Source organism: Typopeltis vanoorti, chromosome 15 (assembly GCF_054136105.1).
Source record: "Typopeltis vanoorti isolate ZY-2024b chromosome 15, IOZ_Tvanoo_1.0, whole genome shotgun sequence".
Taxonomy (NCBI): Eukaryota; Metazoa; Arthropoda; class Arachnida; order Uropygi; family Thelyphonidae; genus Typopeltis; species Typopeltis vanoorti.
Genome location: NC_143563.1, coordinates 28,890,072 through 28,913,552, shown reverse-complemented (window position 1 = coordinate 28,913,552; position 23,481 = coordinate 28,890,072). Strand labels below are relative to the sequence as shown.

The window sequence follows — 23,481 nt, the reverse complement described above, 5'->3', positions numbered from 1 at the left end:
GTAATATGCAAATGAAATCGGACAAACCTAAAAACTGGTCTGTGTTTTCCTCTCTAGCTCACATACCACATGAACTACTAGAAGAACTGGAAACTCACTCGTCTCACAGAGTGAACTTGAGCCCACGACAAGACGGCCCTTGTTACGTAGGTAAGTGTGAAACTTTAAATATTAAACTTGAATATATATATATATATATATATATATATATATATATATATATATATATATATATATATATATATATATATATATATATATATATATATATATATATATATATATATAAATGACAATCACATGTGCTCTCTAGTGAGTTTGCAACTTTGCGAAGGTAATCCACCCCTCCTAGGTTTAATCTTCACAAAAAAATGATCCTCGTATGGAGGTGGCACAGAGATGTTAGTAGTTAAAGGAGATCTAGAGGAAACGTTATTAAATTGTATACCTAAGGTAAGGGGGGATTCAGGTAGGAGTTAGATGGATGAGTAGTATCGTTGAGTATGAGCTGCAAAAAAAAAATTGTTATGGAGGGTATATAAGGAGAAAGGTGATCAGCAAGCTCATGAACAGTACAACGGTCAGGCAAGAAAAAGTGACCAGCATGGTAAGGAAGACAAAATCAGATTACGACAAGGAACTACCCAAGCAGAACAAAGGAAATTCAAAAGAGTTCGTTTGTTATGTGCAAAGTACGAGGAAGAATAACCTTAATGAATGCTGATAGTGACGAGGTGACAGAAGCAGATAAAAGTTACTGGATGACCACCTTACAAAGGTATGTTATATCATGAAGGTGAGGTCAATACTGTGGCATAAGTGACAGAGAATGATGTGGGGTAATGAAAGTTAGTAATTTACTAACTTTTTATAATAGTGACAGCCAACTTGATAAAGGAAATGGCTACATATGATCATGCTGGATTTCGCAAAGCCATTTAACAGAATGCGATAAGAAGGTGGCTGCTGGACAGATATCAAAAACTGCTGTATGGAGGAGCAGAATTCAGGAGAAAGGAGGTGACTAATGATGTGCCGCAAGGTTCCGTGCTAGGACCACTGTATATAAATGATATATAAAATAATCTATAAGGAAATATTCAATTGTTTGCTGATATGATACAAAATTAAGTAGAGTAATATTTAATCAAGATGATGTGATTGTAAGCATGAGCATGCAGAATGATCTAAATAGGCTGTCAACATGGGAAAAAGATAATGGGTATCAGCGTGATGTGGAGAAACGTAGTTATGCATTTTGGGATAAATCGATTGCAAAATGTGTACCACATTGATGGAACTGTACTCCAAGAAATAGATGCAGCTAGGGATTTAGCGGTGGTGGTAGATAGAGATGAAGTTTAGATGGCATATTGCTAAAGTAATTCATAGGATTACTTGGCTATTGAAGAACACACTAACAAATAGAAATAAGGAAGTTGCTATTTCTCTTTATAAGGGCTAGATACGACTCTACATCTCGATTACTAGCTCAGAGATCTCCTGGGTTTCTTGGGGATGATGAAGTGGTAGAGAGGATTCAGAAGCGAGCGCCCAAGATGATAAGCGGTCTGTGGAATGCTCCCAATGAGGACAGACTGAGGATGTAGATTGCAGAAGTTGGTTGATAGGCGAAAACGAAAAACTAGGAGATATGATAGAAACATTTAAGGTACTTAAAGGATTTTATAGGTTTGATACAGGGGGAAATGTTTTCGCACTTGTCTAGAGAGCAGAACAAGAGGTCATACCTGGAAGTTGAGTAAAGGCGTGATTAGTAGGAGTGTAAGGACTAGATTTGTCGCTTGGAGAGTGGTGAATGAATGGAATCCCAGTGTCACCTGTGAGGTCTTTGTCTCTTAATGGATTCAAGATGAGATATGAAAGATTGTGTGGATAGTTTGGGTCTCTCGCGATGAGTCTTCGAACTCGATGGAGGTGCCCGTACAATAATAATAAATATCGAGATCAGAATATGCAAGACCAAGTCTAGACGTATCGATAGAGCTCAATATCAAGCCCAGTCACTCCAAGGGTTTTTCTTCCTTTTATAAGCCTCTATAATGTGGCCTCTATCGATTATACTCGTATTGGTATACTTTGAAGAGTGCCAAGGTGCTCAGAAAGACTTCTAGTATTCCAAGTATTAAAGTCCCGTGCCGCCTCAACGCGATCGCAAAAGGTTCTGGAATAGTGATTAAAAATTCTAGAATGTCTTGAGAGCCTTTAAAATCGATTTACTGGATGGCATTTTCGTCATATGCTGCTGTGCGTTGCTGATTTTAAAAGGTAGCAGAAAATGTTTTTGCATAACGGAGGAACATCTGGGGCGGAAATCGAGTTTAGGGACATTAATGATGAGAAAGGAGATAGCCCTTCCCTCAAACTCTCAATGGAATATAGACGTCCTGTACATTGAAAATCCCTCTTAAAAAAGTGGACGAACAATAAAATCATGATAAGCTTTTTTAAAGAGAAACTTCTGAAGAAATTTTCGACATCAAAATACTGATAAAAATGCGCAACCTCCTGTACAAATAGGATGTGCATTAAACTTATTAAGAATTAATAACAGCTCTTCCCTATTGCTATTCTGAATGTAAATAGACCGCACCCAGTTAGCTACATGCATTAATAACGACGAGAAGAGGCTTGAAATATATTTTAAAAGTTTTAAAAGAAGCTGTTGGTAAAGGTTATATAGTGTAATCGGATCATTCAAAATTTACTGACGCGGTGTTGGAGCCCTTCTTGTTATACACGTAAAATACTGGTTAACCTAACCTAGAAATTTGGGTTGAGGGATAACCAAAACTAAAAAATCCCATCTGTCATGTGAACATGACTGATGGGAATTTTCTAAAGCATCAGATGGTCCTTGGCAGGAACGTATTATGATCCCCCTCCCTCCTTGATGATATGCGTACTGGAAATCTCTCTTTCCTTCGCTTAAGTGAAGAGAGAGGGCTCCGAAATTCTCTTTCGTCTTCAAGAAAATAAAACATTCACGAAAGGGGTGATTGGTTCTTCTATTGCTGTTCCCGAAGGTAAAGCTCTTGATTTTTTGGTTTCTTCAGTGTCATGTCTCGTAAGTCGCGTGAACGTGCCACTGATGAATTGTTTATGTTCTCCATGGTTTCTTGGCTAGTGATGACTTTTTTCGGTCGCAATCAAATTTTGGGTTGCTTTGAAGCTGTCCCCACAGATATTATTCAGCAGTAGTGTAAGTCTAGGAAACCGTGTTGTGTTCCTTTTATTTCTCTTTTTTGCTTTACCTAGTGTTGTTTTTAAATTCCTTGATTTAGATGCTGTTTCTGGTAACATAAATTCTTGAGGTTTTGTGGTAGTTGCGATCATGTCGTATTAACATCTAGAGAAGAATTCGACAGTGGTTCTATGGCACTAAACATTTTTTGCGGAAGCTCTGATAGAACGTATTTTACCTTGTATTCTTTTCCACACTGTCTACAAGGACTTGTGCATTGCTCAAAGGCAAAGTCCGCCTGTACGTAGCTCTTGCATTTAGAGAGGAACAGTCCACCGATATATTCCAGGAGGAATCTGTTTTAATTGTTCTAAATAAACTTCCACCAATTATGTGGGCCACTCTAATTCCAGCACAATCAAAGCCTTGTTAAGTGTTTATCTCTTGTATGAAGTTCATTAACCATAATCTGATATTTCCCCCCGCCATAATAGGCGAAACCATAGATATTCTTTGATCCACAAAGGTACTTAGAGTTTGTGCAACCACACGCTTATCGGACTTGATTTCAAAACTCAGTATACGTACTGAAGACGGAAGAGAGGCTATTACTGATTAAAGATTGGTATGACTAGAAAAGAAATAAGTATAATGATCGGGCAGTCAGAAAAAAAAAGCCTAAAACCACCAGCAAATAGAAAATCCCGTAGAAACAAGACCTGCCAACAGAGAGAGATTCCTATAAGCGCAAAGTTTGCTAGCACAAAAATCCAGAACAATCGAGTGAAAAATGCTAGCAAAATGGGGAAATAACAAAGGATGGATGAAATACAGAGTAGAGAAGACTCTGCTTTGCCCCTTTCCTCTATCAGCTGTTCCCAATAGCAAAAAATCTCCTAGAAAAGGATGATCACTGCTAGGAACAGAGCGGACAGCAAGACAGTCTGCTATTATAAAAATAAAAGAAAAGAAAAAGTGAGAGAGAGAGAGAAGCAAAACTCAGCATGAAATTACTCGTCAAGACTATTAGGCACAAGTTCGCTCGTGATGACTTATAAATACTTCATTCAACATAAACCTATAATTTCTGTGCGTTATATTATTTTATATTATAATTATAATAATAAATTTAGAAAAACATTATTATTATTATAAATTCATTACAATAATTATGTCATTATAACAGTAAACGAATAAAAATATTTTCGAATGTTTTTTTTTTAATCCAGATTCAATAATATTCCGAAATAATTTTTTTAATTCAGACCATATGTTTTTTTCTTTTCTTATTGATAATTTTTTATTGATTGCTAAAATATTTATACATACAATAAACATCTTGTGTGACATTGCACCTTATAATTTTACAGAGTTCAGCACTAAGTGCTGAAATTTCTACATTGGATTTCAATTAAAATTTTTAATAATACTTTTTTTGCCTTTATGTATTTACAATTTACATGTTCTTCTAATACTAACAATGAAGATTATACAGAATTTTTTGTATAATTTGTTTTTTTTAAAGTTTGAGAAAGAGTGATTATGCAAACAAATTTCTGCATTTGTTTATAAGGATTACTTGTAGATGAGTGAGGCAAGTTAATCCCACCTACTTCGAAGCTTGGATTAGCTTTTATGAAGAGAGTGCGATTTAGCCTTAACTATTTATGTTGTTGCTACTGTTTATGTATGGGATGTAGGCATTGGATGCTAGTGATTTGTGATGTGTATATTAGTGTTAATGGTTTCTTAACTTTGTTGGTATATTTTCCAGAGTTCGTTTTTTAATGTTCTGTGGTTATCTACATGTTTTAAATTTCTTGGTAGGTTGTTGAGTTGCGTGGGTATCTGATGCGATCTCACAAAAGAACCGTATGAGTTGTTGAAGGGTGTGCGGATGTAGAGAGTTGTTGTAGGTCGTGTTATACGATATGTGTCTCTGTTGTTTCGACAGGTGATGTTGAAGTAATTCCTTGTTAATGTCATGTAGTGTTTCAGGTTTTTAATGCTCAGAATTCTGTGTATCGCCATGTGCTTGTCGGATATTGGTTGTCGCGTGTAAGGTGTCCAGATCACTGTTGACACGATTTTCCTGTGTAGTGTTTCTAATTTTGTTAGGTGGCTGTTTGATGTATTTGCATAGACTGTTATTCCGTATCTGAGTAGGGATTCGCAGATACCGTGATATAGGAGTGTTTTTATGTTGGATAGAATAATGTCTTTAACTTGGAAGAGAGTTTTGCTGCGATGATCCGGAGTTTGGTGTGTAGGTATTCTATATGTTTTGTCCATTTAAGGTAGGAATCTATATAGAGACCGAGGTATTTTGTGTGTATTACAGTTTTGATTTCGGAACATTGGCAGGTATTTTTGTTGTTAATGCAGCGGTATGTGTGACAATGTATCGATAGTGATGCAGGGCGTATGATTCTTGGGTTGTGTATTATCAACATCTGTGTTTTCGTGCCGTTGGTTAGAATTGCGTTTTGGTGGAAGTATGTTGTGATTTCATTTAGGTCTTGTTGTGCTTTGCAGAGAGCTGTGTTAATGTCTGTATGGATTGCTAGTAGAGCAGTGTCATCTGCGCTTTGAAATATTTGACTTCTTATGGATATGTTATGAACATCGTTAATGTATATGTTGAATAGAGTGGGTGATAATATGGCACCTTGAGGTACACCGTGTTTTATTTGTATACTCCGACTGTGACATGTACCTATTTTTGTTACTTGTGTTCTGTTTAAGATGTAGTTCTTGAACCATGTATGCAGTGTTCCTCTTATACCTGTTGAGTATAGTTTGGTGAGTAGTATGGCATGTTCAAGTTTATGAAATGCTTTGGTTAGGTCCAGCAATATAAGTACGGCGTACTTGTTTTTGACGAGAGCTTTGTTTATTGTGTCGGTGATGTCTTCTAATAAAGTAATGGTGCTTTTTGTTTGAAAGCCGTATTGATTTTGTGAGATGATGTTGAACCTCTGTAAATAGTTCTGTAGTCTGGTGTGTGTGTTATTTTTTCTAGAATTTTTGATATGACTGGTAGTGTAGCTATTGGTCTGCAGTTCAGAGAATCATTTCTTTTGCCGTGTATTTATATTGGCATAATTACTGCAGTTTTTAGTTGTTGTGGAATAATGCCTGTGTCGAATATTATGTTCACGAGTTTCAAAAGTATTGGATTTATTTGTTATAGTGTGTTATAAGGTCAGTGAGTTTTATTTTGTCTATTCCTGGAGTGGTCTTTGGTTTTAGTTGTAGGATTGCTTCTTTCAGTTCCTGTTTTGTTATGGGTGGAAAATACATCGTTTGTTGTTGACTTTGTGTCGGTAGTTTTTTGTTGATCGTTGGTAGTTTGTCTTTTTTGAGTTGTGTGATGTTGTTTGTGAAAGCATGGTTGAATGAGTCTGCTAGTTCCTCTTGGTTTGTGTCCTGACCGAAGCTTATTGCAATAAAATCTTGTGCTGAAGTTTTCTTTTTTTCGAGTTACTATTTCGTTGAGTGTAGCCTATGTTTGCTTAATGTTGTCGTTATATTCCATGAATTTTTGGAAGTAGTAGCGTCTTTTTGCCCTACGAATTTTTGTTGTTAGTTGATTTCTTGTGTTTTTTTATAAAGGTTTGTAAATGTGTGTTACTGGGTGACTTTTTAAGTTTTTTCCATAGATTTTCTTTTACAGTAATAGTATTTATTATGTCGTCATTTGTCCATGGATTGCTGTCTGTTTGTCGCTTCCTTTGCTTTTTTGTATATTTCTGTGAACTTTAGTTGAAAATTCTCGTATAATGTTACAGGATCATTTATTTTAAGTAGGGAATTCCAGTCTGTATTTTTTTACTTGGTTATCGACAATGCTCTTTAGTATGATCGAGTTTTGTCGACTTTTGTGGTGGTGGGAGGGGGGTAGGAAACGTAATAAAACGAAGTTGAGACAAAGTAGTGATCGGCAATTTTGACGTTAATTACTGATGATGTATGGATGGGGGCCCGTATGTCGATATGATCAATGCATGATTTTGTTAGTGAGTTATTGAGTATTTCTTCTCTTGTTGGGGAGTTAATGGTAGGGTTTATGTTGTACTGACTTAGTATATCTAGATATGTGTTAGTGGTTGAAGAAGTGTGGTCAAGCGTATTTATGTTAATGTCTCCTATTAGGATGAGCCTGTGTGTTGTACGGGGTTCGATGCCGCTTAGCCATGTTTCTGACTCGTGAAGAAAACTGAGTGGATTATTATCGGGGTCTGTATATTGTCTATTTGATACTATTGTGGCTATTTGTGATTTCCAAAATTAGTGTTTCCGCATGTTCGAACCGAGTTTGTTTTTCGGTCACATTGTATTTTTCTTTGATAAATGCCACGTTGCCACCTCCTCTTTTGTTTGGTCTACATAAGTTTGTAGGTTTGATAATTATTTATGTTGTATGCGTAAATTTCTGTGTCGTTTATTGCAACTTCGGTCAGTATTAGCGCATCTATGTTTATCATGGTATAATTGAGCATCAATGTAAGCCAGTGTTTTTTTTATACTTCTTATGTTTGTGTGTATGATAGTGAAGTTGGTATTGGTGGAAATGCTGTCTGACCATTTCTTCAAAGAGTCAAAGACCTTCAAGTTTATGTTGTCTGACTGGATATGTTCGCCTATGTTTGAGATCTCCATTATATAGTTTTTAAATGAGCTCTAATCTTATTCTTAAGGATGTGAAAAGTTAGTGTTTTATATTGGTAGGCTGTGTAAGTCGGATTCACTTGCAATTATGTGTACTCGAGTGTTTTCATTCTTTCTCATAAATATCTGGAATTCTTTGTCCACAGAAGCTTGTAGTTTTTCTCTGTTTTTGTTTTGCTTGTTTGATATAAAAGATTTTTGAAGTATGGAGTCCAGTGTTCCATTATATAGATTGGTGTGGGGAGTTTCTTATCAGTTAGGATCGTTGTTGTCGGCCTTGTTTTCTTGCTTGCTGTAAGAATGGAGTCTCTTAGACTTCTGTTGGTAAACCGAGCGATGATTGGTGGCGGTCTGTCTTTGTTTTTTTTTTGTGGTCCTCGGTTAATAGAGGTGATATCTGTGGTTGCGATTTGAATTCCAATTTTACTGCCGGTCAGTTGCATTATCTTGCTTAAGTCTTCTGTATTTTCTTTCATTATGTCCTCAATTTGAAGTTCTTTTTTTCTTTCTTTTTGTAGCATGTGCTCCCTTTGACACTTGAGTGTGTTTACTTCTTTCCGCAATTCTTGATTTTCGCGCTGGAGTGTTTCTTGCGTTTCTATCGCTACCGTTAATTTCATTTTTATTTCTCGCACGGTTCCTAATATTTCTTCAGAGGTATCGTTATTGAACTATATGTAATGTTCATACTCCTGGAATTTTTTGTTAATTTGTTCCATGTGCGTATTTAACAAGTCTTTTACCATGGGTTTAAATCAATCAAAGTTATCTGTAATTTTAGGATCCGGAAGCGGCTTACCTTGATGTGCGTCGTTACTTTTCTTTGGTGTCTGGTCTTTGTTCTTCATTTTCTCACGGCACTGTTGACATCGCCATTCGGTCTGTTTCACGGCTCCTTTTGCTTTCCACGTGCTTTCTGAGATCCCTGAACAGTGGAAGTGTTGTTTTTTTGTTACATCCAGAACAATGCGGCCCGTCCCCTTCATCGCTTAATGGTTTATTGCAGTTGTTACAGCTCATTTTGCTTGAAATTTGCTGTCTTGGTTACCTTTAGCCTTTCTTCCCGTTAGCGACTATAGTGCGACTTTTAAAATGACGACGTCCTTTGTTCTTCGTTGGCCTGCAGTACACTCTATATCTTGAAACACTGAAAATTTGAATATTACTGATCCGATTTTGGTGATTTGAACTTCCCTGTCTTCGGTGTGACTAGCAGAATTAAATAGTAGCAAGTTAGAAACATGAGTTAAATAACACTTTAAACCTATAAAACCAGGAGCAGCGATACAGCATACGTGCATCTGTCTGCCTACACAGCGTCCTCTGTGTAGTATACTATCGTAATAATAATATGTAATAATAATAATAATAATAATAATAATAATAATAATAATTGATGCAATTAGCAGTCAATATCGGCTCTTAAATTCAAAAAAATTACATTTTACATGCGAAAAATAAAACTGGGATTTAATCATTTTATTAAATCCTTAGTTTAACTAAATTCTGGATTTAATAAAATTATTCGGGACTATTTTCCTTAATTTATTATTATAAAAGAATTATAAAAGATTATAGTATACAATAAATGCTACTTAGATCAAAGTAGCATTCATTTTTAAAGTTTTAAGGTCAAATTCAAAATGATCCGATAAGCGTCCATATGTTAATATTCTTAAATCAAGAAATGCTTTGAAAAAAAAAAACAATCAATGTGAATTAAGTAATTATATATATCACCACGAATATATATTAATGTGCCTAATAGTCTGGCTGAGTAAATTTCCTTGCATTTGTTACTATATTTATCTAATTTGGAATAGGTGCATTACATTATTATCTGATGTGCCATTAACCAAACAGAAAGAATGCTGCAAATGTTTTTATACGTTTATTTTATAATGTATCGCTCAAAATGACAAACTTATATACAATAATAAAAAAGCAGGTAATATGAATAACTTCGTTGCATAATGATAAGTTATCTTATCAGTAATGTTCATCTGTATATTGTTCATGAAATAATTCATAACTTAGTAATAAAATGCTTAAATTCCATTTATAAGGAAGATAAAAAAAAGCATTACTATATATGTGTGCGATTTAATATTGCTAAGTGACACTTCCAAGGAATCCACGGACTCCATTCGGGAAGTCACTCTGCTCCATTTAGCCCCTGTCTACACACAACGCGACTACCACCACCTACACACTGCATCAACAGCCCACCAAAGAAAAGTATTTTTGTCTGTTGTCATGGCCGATATTTTCCTGTATGCGGAATGAAAAACACGAGCTTCCGAGAGAAAAAATCCTGCTATTTCTGTATATTGATCGGCTAACTCATCTTTTAAAAATCCACATAAATTTGGACGAGAATCGAACTCAGGTCGTTTTCTTTTCCAATCGAAACGCTATGTCCCATCATTCTTTTATTTGAACTAACGGGCGCTTAAAATGAATAACCTGAAATAAGTGATAAGATTAGGTAAATTTCAAAATTAAATCAAAAAATTTTACGGCTAGAACAACGATTAATGCATTTTATTCTTAAATTCATTCCAGTTTATGTCACCATACATTATTGTATTTTTAACACAATACAAAAACACAAGTCCTTATAAGGACTAGCTTAAAGGGACGAAGCAAGAATGCTTTTCATCTCCCCATTATCTGTAGAGGACAGTGTAGGGATAAGGAGGGGTTATTGAGCTATTAAAGCTCTGATCATGGCAGGAGGGTAACAGCAATAGCTTAGCCTCAGTTAGAGCTTCATTGGCGATGTTTAAGTAAAGCCAACCTCTAAAAATTCGGGCGATCCCTAGACCACTCCATAATGGCCGAAAGACCGTCCAACTCAGCGTTGGTTCCACTCAGTGACGGACTCCCCCACCATCGAGCAGAACCGCTCATATTCCGAAGAAAGGCATTCACCGACAAAGCCCCTCACCGGGCGGTGCCGGAAAAAACTTTCCCCGGAGATTCAAATTGCTCCCTTAAGGCAAAAACCTTAAGAGAGCGAACTCAAACTCTCGAATCTCTGCGTCCCAGGAGGTAACAGCAACAGCCGAGCCTCAGTTAGAACTTCATTGGCTACTGTATAAGTAAAGCCCATCTCTAAAAATAAGGACGATCCCTAGACCTCTCGATAGTAGCCGAAAGACCGTCCAACTCAGCGTTGGCTCCACTCAGTGATGGCTGTCCCACCACCGAGCAGAATCGCTCATATTCCAGGGAAAAGCATCCACCGACACAGCCTCTCGCCGAGCCATGCCTGAGAACACCCTCCCCGGAGACTCAAAATGCTCTCTCAGGCAAATCCCCCTCACCGGGAGCAAACCTAAGAAAGCGAAACTCGGCATCCCAGGGGGTAACAGCAACAGCCGAGCCTCAGTTAGAACTTCATTGGCTACAGTATTGCCATCCATTACCCTCCAAGGGTATTAATCACCGCATTTTTGTATTTAAGAAACAATATATTTTATATATGAGAAATAAAAAGGTGTATTATTACATATAACTAAATTTGAGTTGATATTATTAGAGAATTCTTTTTAATTTTTATTGTAAAATGTTATAGTGCACAGAAAATTATATGAATTGCTTTCAAAAGCATTTTAAGATAAAATTCAACACGAGTCGAAACTCGTCCATATGTCGACATTATTAAACTGCCAGGGTAATAATAACATTTCAGAAAAGGGGAGTTCGTTGCCTTTTGTTTGCTACCCAATCCTCTATCATAGTTCTTGTTTACTTCGCGGTCTCATCTAGAGATGGCAGCCTTTTCCTACAAAAAAACTTGGATTTGTTTCTTCCCGAGTTTTTTAATACGGCAAAATATGCGAACCGATCAGAAGAAGAATTCAATTAATGACTAGCACATCATCGGGCTAATGGAAAAAGAATTCAAAACAATCCAACCCATGCACAGAGGGAAATTATATTTTTCCCTCACATGAGACTAGTGTGTTGTGTGCAGCATACTAAAACATCGCCGTTTGTTATTTAATTCAAAAGAATATTTGTCATGAAGAAGGCTTGTAATTAGTATAGACCATCTTACCACTCAGCTATGGCTAATAACACTTATTTCATGCTTAACGACATAACATCATGGAGTATAACGTCGCACAAACAAAACATAACAAAAAAGTTTGCTGATGACCAAAAAAATAAAAAGTTGTATTTATTTAGAGATGGTGCCACGATTGTTATGTGCTTTATCCTTGTCATGTAATGTAATATATTATATTTATTTAGTCATAATATAACTGATGGAACAGTGATTCAGGAAATAGCATCACTGGTATCGCATTCTTTCATTTTGTCTCTATTATCTTGTTGATTGGCTGGAGAACTGAATTCAAATTTAAGATGGGAAGAAGCTAAAGATGATGTAACTTATTTTCATAGTAGTGGCAAAGTTTTCCCACTCCGAAACTCGGGCTTTTAATCCCACAAAACTGGAAAAAAAACATACCGGCCAGAAAAACATACAGAGTTTACAGACATAATATACACTAGCCTCATAGCCTTAGTTACATTCGTAATTACAAACTATCCAACCAAATTTTAAGAACAAAAGTCGCATGTAATTTATATTTATTTCATCAATAACTTTATGAAACACTGCGCTCCTTAAAATTGAAAGGACGATCTTGTTATGTGAAGCTGGATACCTATGTAGGGCATGTGCTTCTAAAATTAAATGATATCGGATTTAACAGTCAACTATTGAAATAATTTTAAATATAATAATTTTGTCTAGTAAAATGAGAGTTTCCTCATCTCACATAATGAGGAAAATCAAATAATTTTGATTATCTGCCTCTTTATACATTAACGTTAATAATTTTGTTCCATCATATATGACAAAATTAGATGTCATATGAAAGCATGTCGTGAACCAGTAACATAAGACGTTATCCGGTTAATGAAGACAAGTAGTTCATTAATACGTAGAGATTAATGATCTTCCGACGTTTGAAAGGTCATCCATTTCTTACTGAAGAACTAAATAATTGATAGCATGTCAAAAAGATGACATCCTACTGTGAAAGACAGTAACTTTGCATTCGCAGATTTCTTTTTAAATTTTACGTGCTTGTTATTACATTTAATAGATTTGTTACCCGTTACTCAGTTTACCACCAGTTCTTGCATGCCGTTGATTATCACTAAACTGGAGATGTTACATTTAGACAGTCCTCTCTGGATCATTCCAGAAAGTTTTCGTTTATTTTTGTTTCCTGAAATTCACTTCACTTTGTTTGATAAGCTGAAATATCATCCCATTCAGAAATCCTTTCTTTTGGTCTTAGAGTATTATGATTAATGACATTCTATTAGTAGTCATTATCTTCAGCAATATTCAAGAAATGTTCAGTTGTTTGATTACAAAACTGTCAACCGGGTTAAGGTGCTGATGATCATTTCACAAAGTTATGCGCTTATAGCATTTGAGCTTATAGAGGAGCCCAAACTAGGTTCACATATTTTAAAAGATGAAGAGATAAGGCATCTTACGACACTTTGGGTCATGATCTGCGATACGTGATAAGACTCGGGCAGTTCTGTGTGTGTGCGTGTGTGTGTGTGTGTCTTCTATTCGTAACGTTATCTGCAAGACCACTACTAGTACGGCACAAAAGGAATTAATTTAGCGTGTTTGTTACATCATTTCAAAACATACTTGTTAATCAAGGGATTTAATTTAGTTTATACAGCAGGGGAGAATATTCGGGGTGTGCTAGGTATGTGCGATGCTCATCCACCGAATAGCAATATCACCGATATTATATTTTTGCATTTATTCCCGTTAAAAACGCCCCTAATTGTTTCCAGCCTACAAGTGATTCCTAAAAGTAAACACAATACTAATGCTTCATGAAGAGGGCACTTTCTGACGCGTAAACATTGCATCAGATTCGCGTAAATAGCCAGGGTGTGCGCTCAAAATACATACACCTTTGGCCCTTTGAAAAGATGTACAGATGGTGCAGCGGGTGAAATTCTTAGCGTTCCAGTAGTTTTAAACCGCTCAGAAGGATGACTCTGAGACAATAACACCTATAGACTGTGACTGGATATTGTGGCAACCAGTCCAATTGAACGTTGTCATTTGTCATGAGTTGCTGTTTTTGTTTTCTGCGTTTCATCTCATGCGTGAAGTGTGAACTGACGTGGTAGGCAAGTTTCTATATATAATATAGGCGTTTTTAATATATAATTTTCGATAAATTTATAACTTTTTTGCATATATTTACAACGGGAAACAGTATTGTAATCTAAGGAGGTAAGCCTCGTCCTCCTCTTCCAAATTTAACGCCTTTAAGTAATTCAAATAAACAAACCAAATATAGCATTCTCCTTCATTATCGTTTTCTAATAAACAGTATCTTAAAACAAACATATTGTCTCCCACTCTGCGCAGATTTGGTTAAAATTGATTGATAAATTAAAGTATTCATAGTTATTCTGTAAGTAATTGCATTGGACCAATTAAGATGAGCACTGATGTGCTATACACTCTTAAAACTTTCATACATCGATAAAAATGCAATCGTACGGTTAAATTGACGTGAATTTTGTAGCGCGGGTTGCATAAGCCACATGACAGCACATCCAACCGAAATGGGCATGCAACGCCATTGGTTTACAGGTATTATAGATAAAAACTTCAAGTACATGAAAAATGACAATAAAATAAAAGTGGTAAAACGTTATAGTTTTAGAGTAGTTATTTTTCTTCAAAAATGCGCCTCAAATAGAACTGTTTGGTAAAAGCGTTCATGAAATATGTGGCCTCAAATTTTAACACTAACTTTTTAAAAAAATGCCTTTATTGATATTAAGATCTCATATATTCATATATGCTCACCTTTCACTCACTCACTCACACACACACATTGTTTTACTTCTCTCTAGTGTTATTGATATTTGTTGTATTTCTTTGCAGCCAAAAAATTGCCTAGCTATCGATTTAAAATGTCTTCTGCAAAATTTCCTATTGTTTGTGGTCTCAATTTTAATAAATATTTTAGTCTTAACATTTCTAGAAATTCACAGTAAATTCATCTCTTTTTCTTGAGCATTTACTTTTCCTCTTCCTGTTGAGAATATTCACATGCTAATATATCCATTTAAGTTATCTTCATGAAAGTTATTATATCCCTCTTTCTTGGATAGTTTTGAAGCCATTCTATTGGAGCAGTTCACTCGAATGGCTGTACAGTCTATTTTCAGTAACTCGAGTTTTGAATGATGTGCCTGTGTCATTTGTGTTGTCTTCTGCTTTTCTCAAATTGTTTGATCAGTTTCTATTTCAAGTTCGTTCTTTTTCTTGACTGTCTCTTTTTTCTAGAGTTCTAGGTATTTCTGAAGCAATGCGTCCCAAACTCGGCAGTTATATTTATGGGTGACAGTTGTTGTTTGAGGTTCATCATCTGCCCAAATCTGACCTGATAAAAAGCATTTCTAATCGCATTTTCCCGCTAACAAATAGGTGCAATCTTCAAACTTGACTGCATAATGAATATCTTATAAACTTCTAAGTGATATACTAATAAAAATCCCTTTCAAAAGACTGGGCTGGTTTGGACTTTTTAGTTCTTTGGGTCTCAGATGGCTTCAAGCCATGGTCTTTCCAACAATACTCATCTTTATTAAACACGTAAGTGACAGATTTGCAAGTGGAGAGAGAGAAAGAGAGAGAGACTTTTTATTGCGACAAATCCATATCGTATGCGTTTTTTAATATTTCTTGTTTATTTTGTGTGCGGAGTTTTGAATGATATTTGAATTTAGGATATCAAATGCATAGCTAACTATTTCGTAAATTTTTCCACACGTTTAGAGTATAGAAAAGATTATGTATAGCAGCAGATTTTCTAATGTTTGTATTTCGGTGAAAAATGTTGTATGCGTATTGCGATAATTTTCCATTTGACCATCAGCAAGTGTCTGGAAAATGTTTTTGTTGATCACTTACTCGTTCGATATCTTAAATCCTTCATCTAACAGTCGGCTTCTGAGTAGTTTCATGAGACAGAAAACTGGCATGCTAAGCCATTCGTTACTATAGTTGGAGGCATGGCTAGACTTCAAGTGACGTTTTAAGTCAGGCCATGCACTGTGCATCGCATGAGGAAACCCTATCGTATGTTTGTTCCAGTTACCACGGCTTTGATGTCTTATCGTAAATCAAATGTATGACAGACGGCGGTGAAGATGGCATTTAATTCGTAAAGATTATAGGGATAGTTGAGGTATTTTGAAAGGAGAAAATAAGGAAGAGGAACTAGAAAACATGGAGAGATTTGAAATGATAAAGCGAAGGGAATAATGCAAGATAGAAAGAGCTGTGTAGAAGGAATGGGACAGGAGCAACGAAATCGGACAATTTCGTTGTCCTTTTTTACTTCATGACACTATTGATGATATCTAAGGAAAGGGATAGGAATTGTTGGTCACGGGTGCCTTGCAACTAATGGAAGGCTTTGAGAATCCGAGATAGAGATAATATAGTTATGATATGGATGGATCCATATCATTTGCTTTGACGCGTATAAATGTTTCAAATACAATCTACGATGTTTATGAGTGGTTTATTTTTGATATCATAAAAGCAAATCAGAACAATGATAATATAGGGTGTCCCAAAATTCACGCAAGAAGTAATTTTGATAGAAAACACAGGTTTTTAATTAAAAATTGTAATTTCTTATTGATTCATAAAGTATACAGTATAGGGTTATGCATGGAATAGCATATCGGGTAAATGGCCTCCACGGCTTTGCTGGCACATACACAATCTTTTGTCGAAATTTTCCATGACCGTTTTGCATAAATCTGGCTGAATTTCGTTGATACAGCGCTCAATTTCCTCCTTCAAGGCGTGGGTGGTCGTGGGCTTGTTGGCATAAACCTTAGACTTCAAAAAACCTCAAAGAAAAAAGTCCAACGGCGTTAAATCACATGATCTGGGCGGCCAATTCTGATCACCAAAACGGGAAATTACACGACCAGGAAATGACTCATGCAGTAATTGAATTGTTTCTCGGGCTGTATGGCATGTAGCACCGTCTTGTTGAAACTACATGTCGTCCACATCCATATCTTGCAATTTAGGCACAAAAAACTGGATTATCATGTCGCGATAGGCACCATTAACTGTTATTGCCTTACCAGCCGCATTTTCGAAGAAGAATGGACCGATGATGCCTCCAGCCCAAAATCCGCACCAAACAGTGACACGTTGTGGATGCATTTGTTTCTCAACAATCACTCGTGGATTTTCTGAACCCCAAATGCGACAATTTTGTCGATTAACGAAGCTATCAAGATGAAAATGAGCCTCATCGCTGAAGATGATTTTGTTCGAAAAATAAGCATCCACTTGTTGTTGTTCCATAATCCATTCTACGACCTCTCTTCGCTGTGTGTGGTCAGTAAGCTTGATGTGTGTGGTCAGTTCTTGAGTCAATTGAACTTTGTAAGCATAAAGATGCAAATCTTTCGTGAGAATACTCTGTAGAGAGCTTCTCGAAATGCCCAATTCAAGACCACGGTGCCGAATTGATGCTCCTGGACTCTCAGCAACACTCTCAAGAACTGCTTCGATGTTTTCTGTTGAACGACTTGAAGGACGGCCAGAGTGTATAAGATCACTAATTGATATCCAGTTTCCTTGAATTTTTAAATTAATCTTTTCGCAGTTGATGAAGTTAAATCACTATTCCGACCATGTTTTGTACGAAAATTGCGAACTGTAGCTGCCAAACCTTCATTATTTTTAAAATATTGCTCAACAATGAAAATGCGGTGTTCTTTCGTGTAGCGCTCCATTTTTAATAACCCTGAACTGTCAGCTGTCACGTTAGCAACACTTTACCGCACAAATGGCGCTAAATTTAAATCTTGCGCGAGTTTTGGGACACCCTGTATTATGACTGTAGGTTAGAATTACCAACTCTCATGGAATTGGATGTTTTCCCCGTCTCTGAATATGTGCTAGTCGAGAGTGCTAGACGTGAGGATAGGGTGATTCTCACTGGTCTGATTGACTACTATTACAGATTACCAGACAAAGTTTACCAGTGTGGTATTAATTTTGCATTAGGTTCGTTAGAGGAAGTGATACGAAAAAAGTATAAATGTTATTTATTTTCGGATTCTTTAGTTCGAAAATAATATAAAAATAATAATCATTAATTATGCTTGAAGCAACCACTATAGCCACAAGGTCTCGACAAGTACCTTAGTGACAAAGAAGACGAAAGTTTTCATTACAAGCACCGTTTGGGTTTCACTTGGATTAAAAGTATCAACGAAGTAAGCCAAATTTTGCAGAAAGCTAGCTTTCGATGTACGACCAACGTGATATATACAAGAATACGAAATTATTGAATATAAGTAATTCTAAATTTTATTATTACTATAATAGAAGCTTGAATTACTTTTGCCACAAGTTGCCCACCCCATCCATATATATTACTTTAAAAGTATTGTAGTGCATGTCGAGCCAGCTCATGGTGAAGTCCTACTGAATGCATAGTGTTTGCTCAGATTAAAATAATATATACATTTCTTTAAATGGGAATAGAATTCTGTTAAGGAAAAAACAATAATGATTCATGTAATTTTAGCTATGTTACAATAATCGCTCTAACTGTGGCTAAATTTAAAAAACTCTCCCAGAATTAAAAAAAAAAGAGATATCTCCCGTTATGTTGGCAATAATAGAGCTCGATATTATCGATATTATTTTATTAATTAGGCTGAATTATTAAAGTTCCGTATTTTCAACAAGTTTTTTTTTCAATTCTTCCCATAATTTTTAAGAATCGAAAGTTTTAGGTAGTTGTAAGTTCTGTTTATCTCAATAATTCTCCATCCCCTTCCAAATTTACTAATTAATAAGTTCCAACAAATGGAGAATTCGATATCTGCTAATTAACAGTTTCCATTTTATTGAAACTTCAGTATAAGTGACACAGTAACAGAAATCATCAGCACAAATATTGTTTATAAGTGAAAAAGTAAGTATTGTTAAGTATATCAATGCAAATTCTAAGACTGAAGCTTTTGCTTAAGAGAAATACTTAACATATATTGTAACGTATCAATTTCTAAATATTGCTAATGCACTTATTTATTTATTTTAGGAAGAAGAAATTCAAGGTTACTATCTTAGCGATTCGTATGAAACAACGGATATACTTGTACCTAAATGTTTAGGATAAGACTTTCAAGCCGAAGAAATTGGTAAATTAAAATATGTCCAGATGCCTGGACTCTGTGCCACTCAAGAACATGGCAGAGAAACTGACTTCCAGGAAAAACATCATAAAGTGTCGATGAGAGAGAGAGAAAGAAGGAGAAATCATTAGAGGCAGGGAGCGGAACTGTTAAGTGTGATGTACAGTTTGTCAGATTAAGTTATTTCTTCCTAATGACGTCCGACGCAAGATCGTTCACATGGTTAAGCGCTAAAGACGCACACACACAGACACACACGCACACACACACATAAACTTTATTGAGTTACTGATGACCGTTTGGGAATTGTGAACACGCGACCTATTTTAAAAGCTTTGCAAAAATCAGAAATCAAGGAAGAAAGATGCGGACATTAACTAACAAATTAGACATATCTTGTGAAAAAAAATGCGAGTGAAGTATATTATTATTGTTAAGCAGCTTACAGAAATCGCATTATACAATACACCTGGATCAATTTTATTTTTTTTTTTTTGCTCATGGTATTAATTGAAATTAACTGACACGGCTTTGAATGAAAAGCGACTCAGATGAAATAAGGGACACTTTAATTTCTGTTAAACATGTGATTCTTATATAGGAAATAATTTCCTGTTGAAATATTTTGGAGTTTCCATCTTAGAAAAAATATTTTTACATCATATTTTAATTAAATTATTTTCATTTATTTTAATAATTAGTTTATATTTTCAAAATTGTATTTCCTAATCTGTTATTTGCACAATTCATTTTTCATCAGTACTACTACTTATCACTGCTACGAAACTACTGGTGGTAGGATTATTTTATGCATGAGTTGTAATTTCAAATGTTTTTGTGACTTGTTAAGATTTAAAATGCGAAATATACGAGCATAATACCGAATACCACTCAATGATTTATTTGAAAAGGTAGGGTCTGTTGATAACGTATGTAAGTTATTATAAAATAATATTTACCTTCCTTTATATGAAATTACTTTAGCTACTTTTAAGTTGCAAGCATATCAGAACCTCATTCTTATAGAGACGAAAAATAGCGGGATATATTAATATTGGATATAATAATGGATCCGTATATTTTGAGCAGGCTTGCTATTATTAAAATTTCCTTTCTCTCTCTAAGAAAGAGCTATGCTGGGCATTCTTGAATTAGAGAAAGGACCTCATTAACGGAACATGAGTAGCTTATCCCGTGTTGATAATAGGATGATAATTTCTAATACAGCATACCAAACATTATTATTCGTTTCCATCTTCAGATTTCTACAAATAATAACAGAGGTAGATGGAATGAAAGAGGAGGACAAGAAGTTGGTTCAAGTAAGTGTGAAGTTAACTGTAAACGCATACTGACCAGCAGCTGCACGTGTTATTACAGGCTTCAAGTTTTCAGCTTGTGTTCTTCTAGATAGTATCAATAATTTTAGTTTTTTTTTGGGGGGGGGGGGGGATAGGAACATCGTCCTGATTTTGACGCCCTGTTCTATGGAGAAGGGTCGCCAAAATTTAATAATAAAATTTATTAAAAAGAAATTATTCAACTATTCCGATGGAAACGTTTAATAATTTATATTTATTGAATCATTTCATATTTATATTATATACATTTATTTTAAATTTCACCACGAAATAACTTGGCTCATCTAGAATTGAGACTATAATTTGAATTTGTCTAGTGAGTACGGAAAGTGGTGTGCAGCGAAACATTGCAACAAAAGTCGGGTTAATTCATGGAGGAGCATAAATGTAGGAGGAGGTTCCGTTCGTCAGGTGTCAATTTATGTATCCATTTCCGGCAGTGGCACTGATGCTACTCGCAGATGTCAACGGTTTGTCATTTTTCAGTAAATGATACGCTGATTCTTCATTTTTACTGACAGCTGCTCAGTGCTTTTTTTCTTTTCTTTCTTTTTTTTTTTGAGCCAGGTATTTTTCACAGTTAACTCCAATTTTTAGAACGAATTTTCAAAATATTTAGAGACTTTATTTACAATAATATTTAACTTTCACTAAAGGTAATCAAAAAGTTACCTTTGAATTATATAATTCGAAATGAAGCTTTGTGGGTATTTTTTTAAAAACAGGATATTTTCTGTGGTTTGTTCTACTATTTCAACAATAGAATAAACAATAAACTTAGAAAATAGCACAGAATTCATTATGAAAAACATCCTTTATTGATTCGCTTCTATTTCATTCATAACGACCACATCTGGATTCTTGATCTTTTCTTTGATTCAAAACAGTCATTCTTTTATATCTGACTCCAGTCTGAAATCCAGCCAAAGTTGATAATATACAATTATCAACTTTGCAATTGCAATATTTGCAAAGTCGATTGTAATATTGCAAAATTTGCAACATTACACTTGTTTTTGCTTTCGCTCTCAGACCAGTTTGCCTGTTTTGTGTGAACAAAAGCCTCGCTACATCCATACGAGACCAGCTAACCGAACTTTAATCGAAAAAGTCACTTGTAAATGCCCTTATAATTAATAGTCGACCAAGAGCACTTGAATGATAGGCTGAAAATATTTTCAACGTTTCCATTTTAATTCTTACCTTGTTTCGTACTTTATCGGTTCACACTCGGTTTATATTCTTTGCTTCCGGATAACCTGATGTATTTTGGAATGAATACTAAGAAATTCCCTCCTCCCTTCTTACGTCCACAAATAAATACTACTTTTTTTTAATAATAACACAAATTTCGTCAACAGAATATGTGTAAATGTTTTAACTGAGGTGCTTCCATAGTTGTTATAGCTGAAGTTCTTATATGGCATATTAGTCTATTATTGCCTGCTAAATTGAGCCGTCTTGGAAATTCTATACAGATATATGACTATTGTTATACAACGTTTCCCTCCAAAAATTTTGTACCTATTGGTTATCTTTCAAGGATCTGTTGTATCTGAATCGTCTATATACATTTTGTTCCGATTATTAGAAGTGAATTTCCTCAACTGTTTTATGGCAACTATTGTAAACTGCAATTGCCCATATTATTGATCTCATTGTTGGCAATGAGATCAACCTCACTATAGAATCCTTAGTGTCCTTTGCTTGTTATCTACATTGACAGTATACGTATTGTTATATTTGAATCGAGAAAATGGATTCTTATGTACAAATGATATCGAATATATTAGCACCAATGAATTTAATTATTTACTTCAGATAAATCAAATTTTTATCGGTGTAGTGCACAATTTAATATACAGATAGAAATTTGATGTAAAGTTGCCAGTTAGTTTTTCTGTTTCAACTGCCGGAATTAGAAGTTAATATTAATTTTATGTCTTGCAGACAGACAGACAGTAAAGAAAAAGAACTTTGAAAGGAGCCAGAAATAAACATGAAATTGAAAACTAATCGGTAGAAATCACTTATCTGATATAACTTAATCTAGTGTTATAAATATTGTTATATAAATGTATTTAACAACAGAAAGTCCTTATTAATAAAGTTCCTTTACGAAATATAATACATATCTATTGTTATGGAAAAGTTCCTATGGCTAGGTCAATGCTGTTCACTTTTCAAAAGATAAGATATCTAATATTTTAAAAGCTTATTCTTGTTCATGCAGTTATTGAAATATATATGTTTATTATTAAACACACGGATAAGTGCAAAGTTAATTTTAAACATTTTAAAATATTAACATATCAGCGGAATACAAAATTAACTTCTCAAACCTTTTCTTGTTAGTTAAAAAAAAAGGTAGCAAATCTAAATAATGTAAATAAAATAAATTTACATAACCATGAGATATCCCGCACCATTTTATAAACGAAAAAAAAATGCATAAAATTTTAGTATATTTTGGAGAAAACAAAATATATCTAAATAAGTATAATTATGAATGTTTATTGCATCAACAACTATTTACAAATGTAAATATCATAACGTTCACGCCGAAACGGTCATTAGTTAATTCATTTCATTTCTATTTATCAAGAATCTGCCGCTAGAATATACTGTTAGGTTACTGGTTCGTTTAATAAAATTTGCCATATGCCTACTGTGGTCCTAAAAGTTTTGCAATGTACAGCTAAGGCCGTCAAAAATCCTCCTGCAGAAGATATGTTGGTAACAAGGAATGTTTTTAATTGTTATTCTGGCCGTTAGTTGTACATGTTGGTTCCTAATACAGAGTTTTTGGCAGCGAAAAAAAAAAAGTAAAAGACTTTTGGATTGTTGATAGCTTCAATTAAAGCTTGTTCGCTCTGCTTGTAATGTAAAGAGGCCATGTTGACAAATATGTAAATATTTCGAACTACAGTCTTCCTTCTCGGTTTCATTAACGTTTCTGGTTGTTTAGCTCGCAAGGAAAGA

At 34.9% G+C, this 23,481-nt stretch overlaps 1 protein-coding gene across 1 annotated transcript in view; it reads left to right on the top strand.

Moving 5' to 3' along the window:
• LOC150098552 (cell adhesion molecule Dscam1-like) overlaps positions 1-13,214 on the top strand; it is a 329,931-nt gene extending 316,717 nt beyond the window's left edge. The window contains 1 exon segment of the mRNA XM_090405263.1: positions 13,003-13,214. Coding sequence (XP_090261389.1) covers positions 13,003-13,214 — 212 coding nt within the window.
• Positions 13,215-23,481: the final 10,267 nt, after the last annotated feature.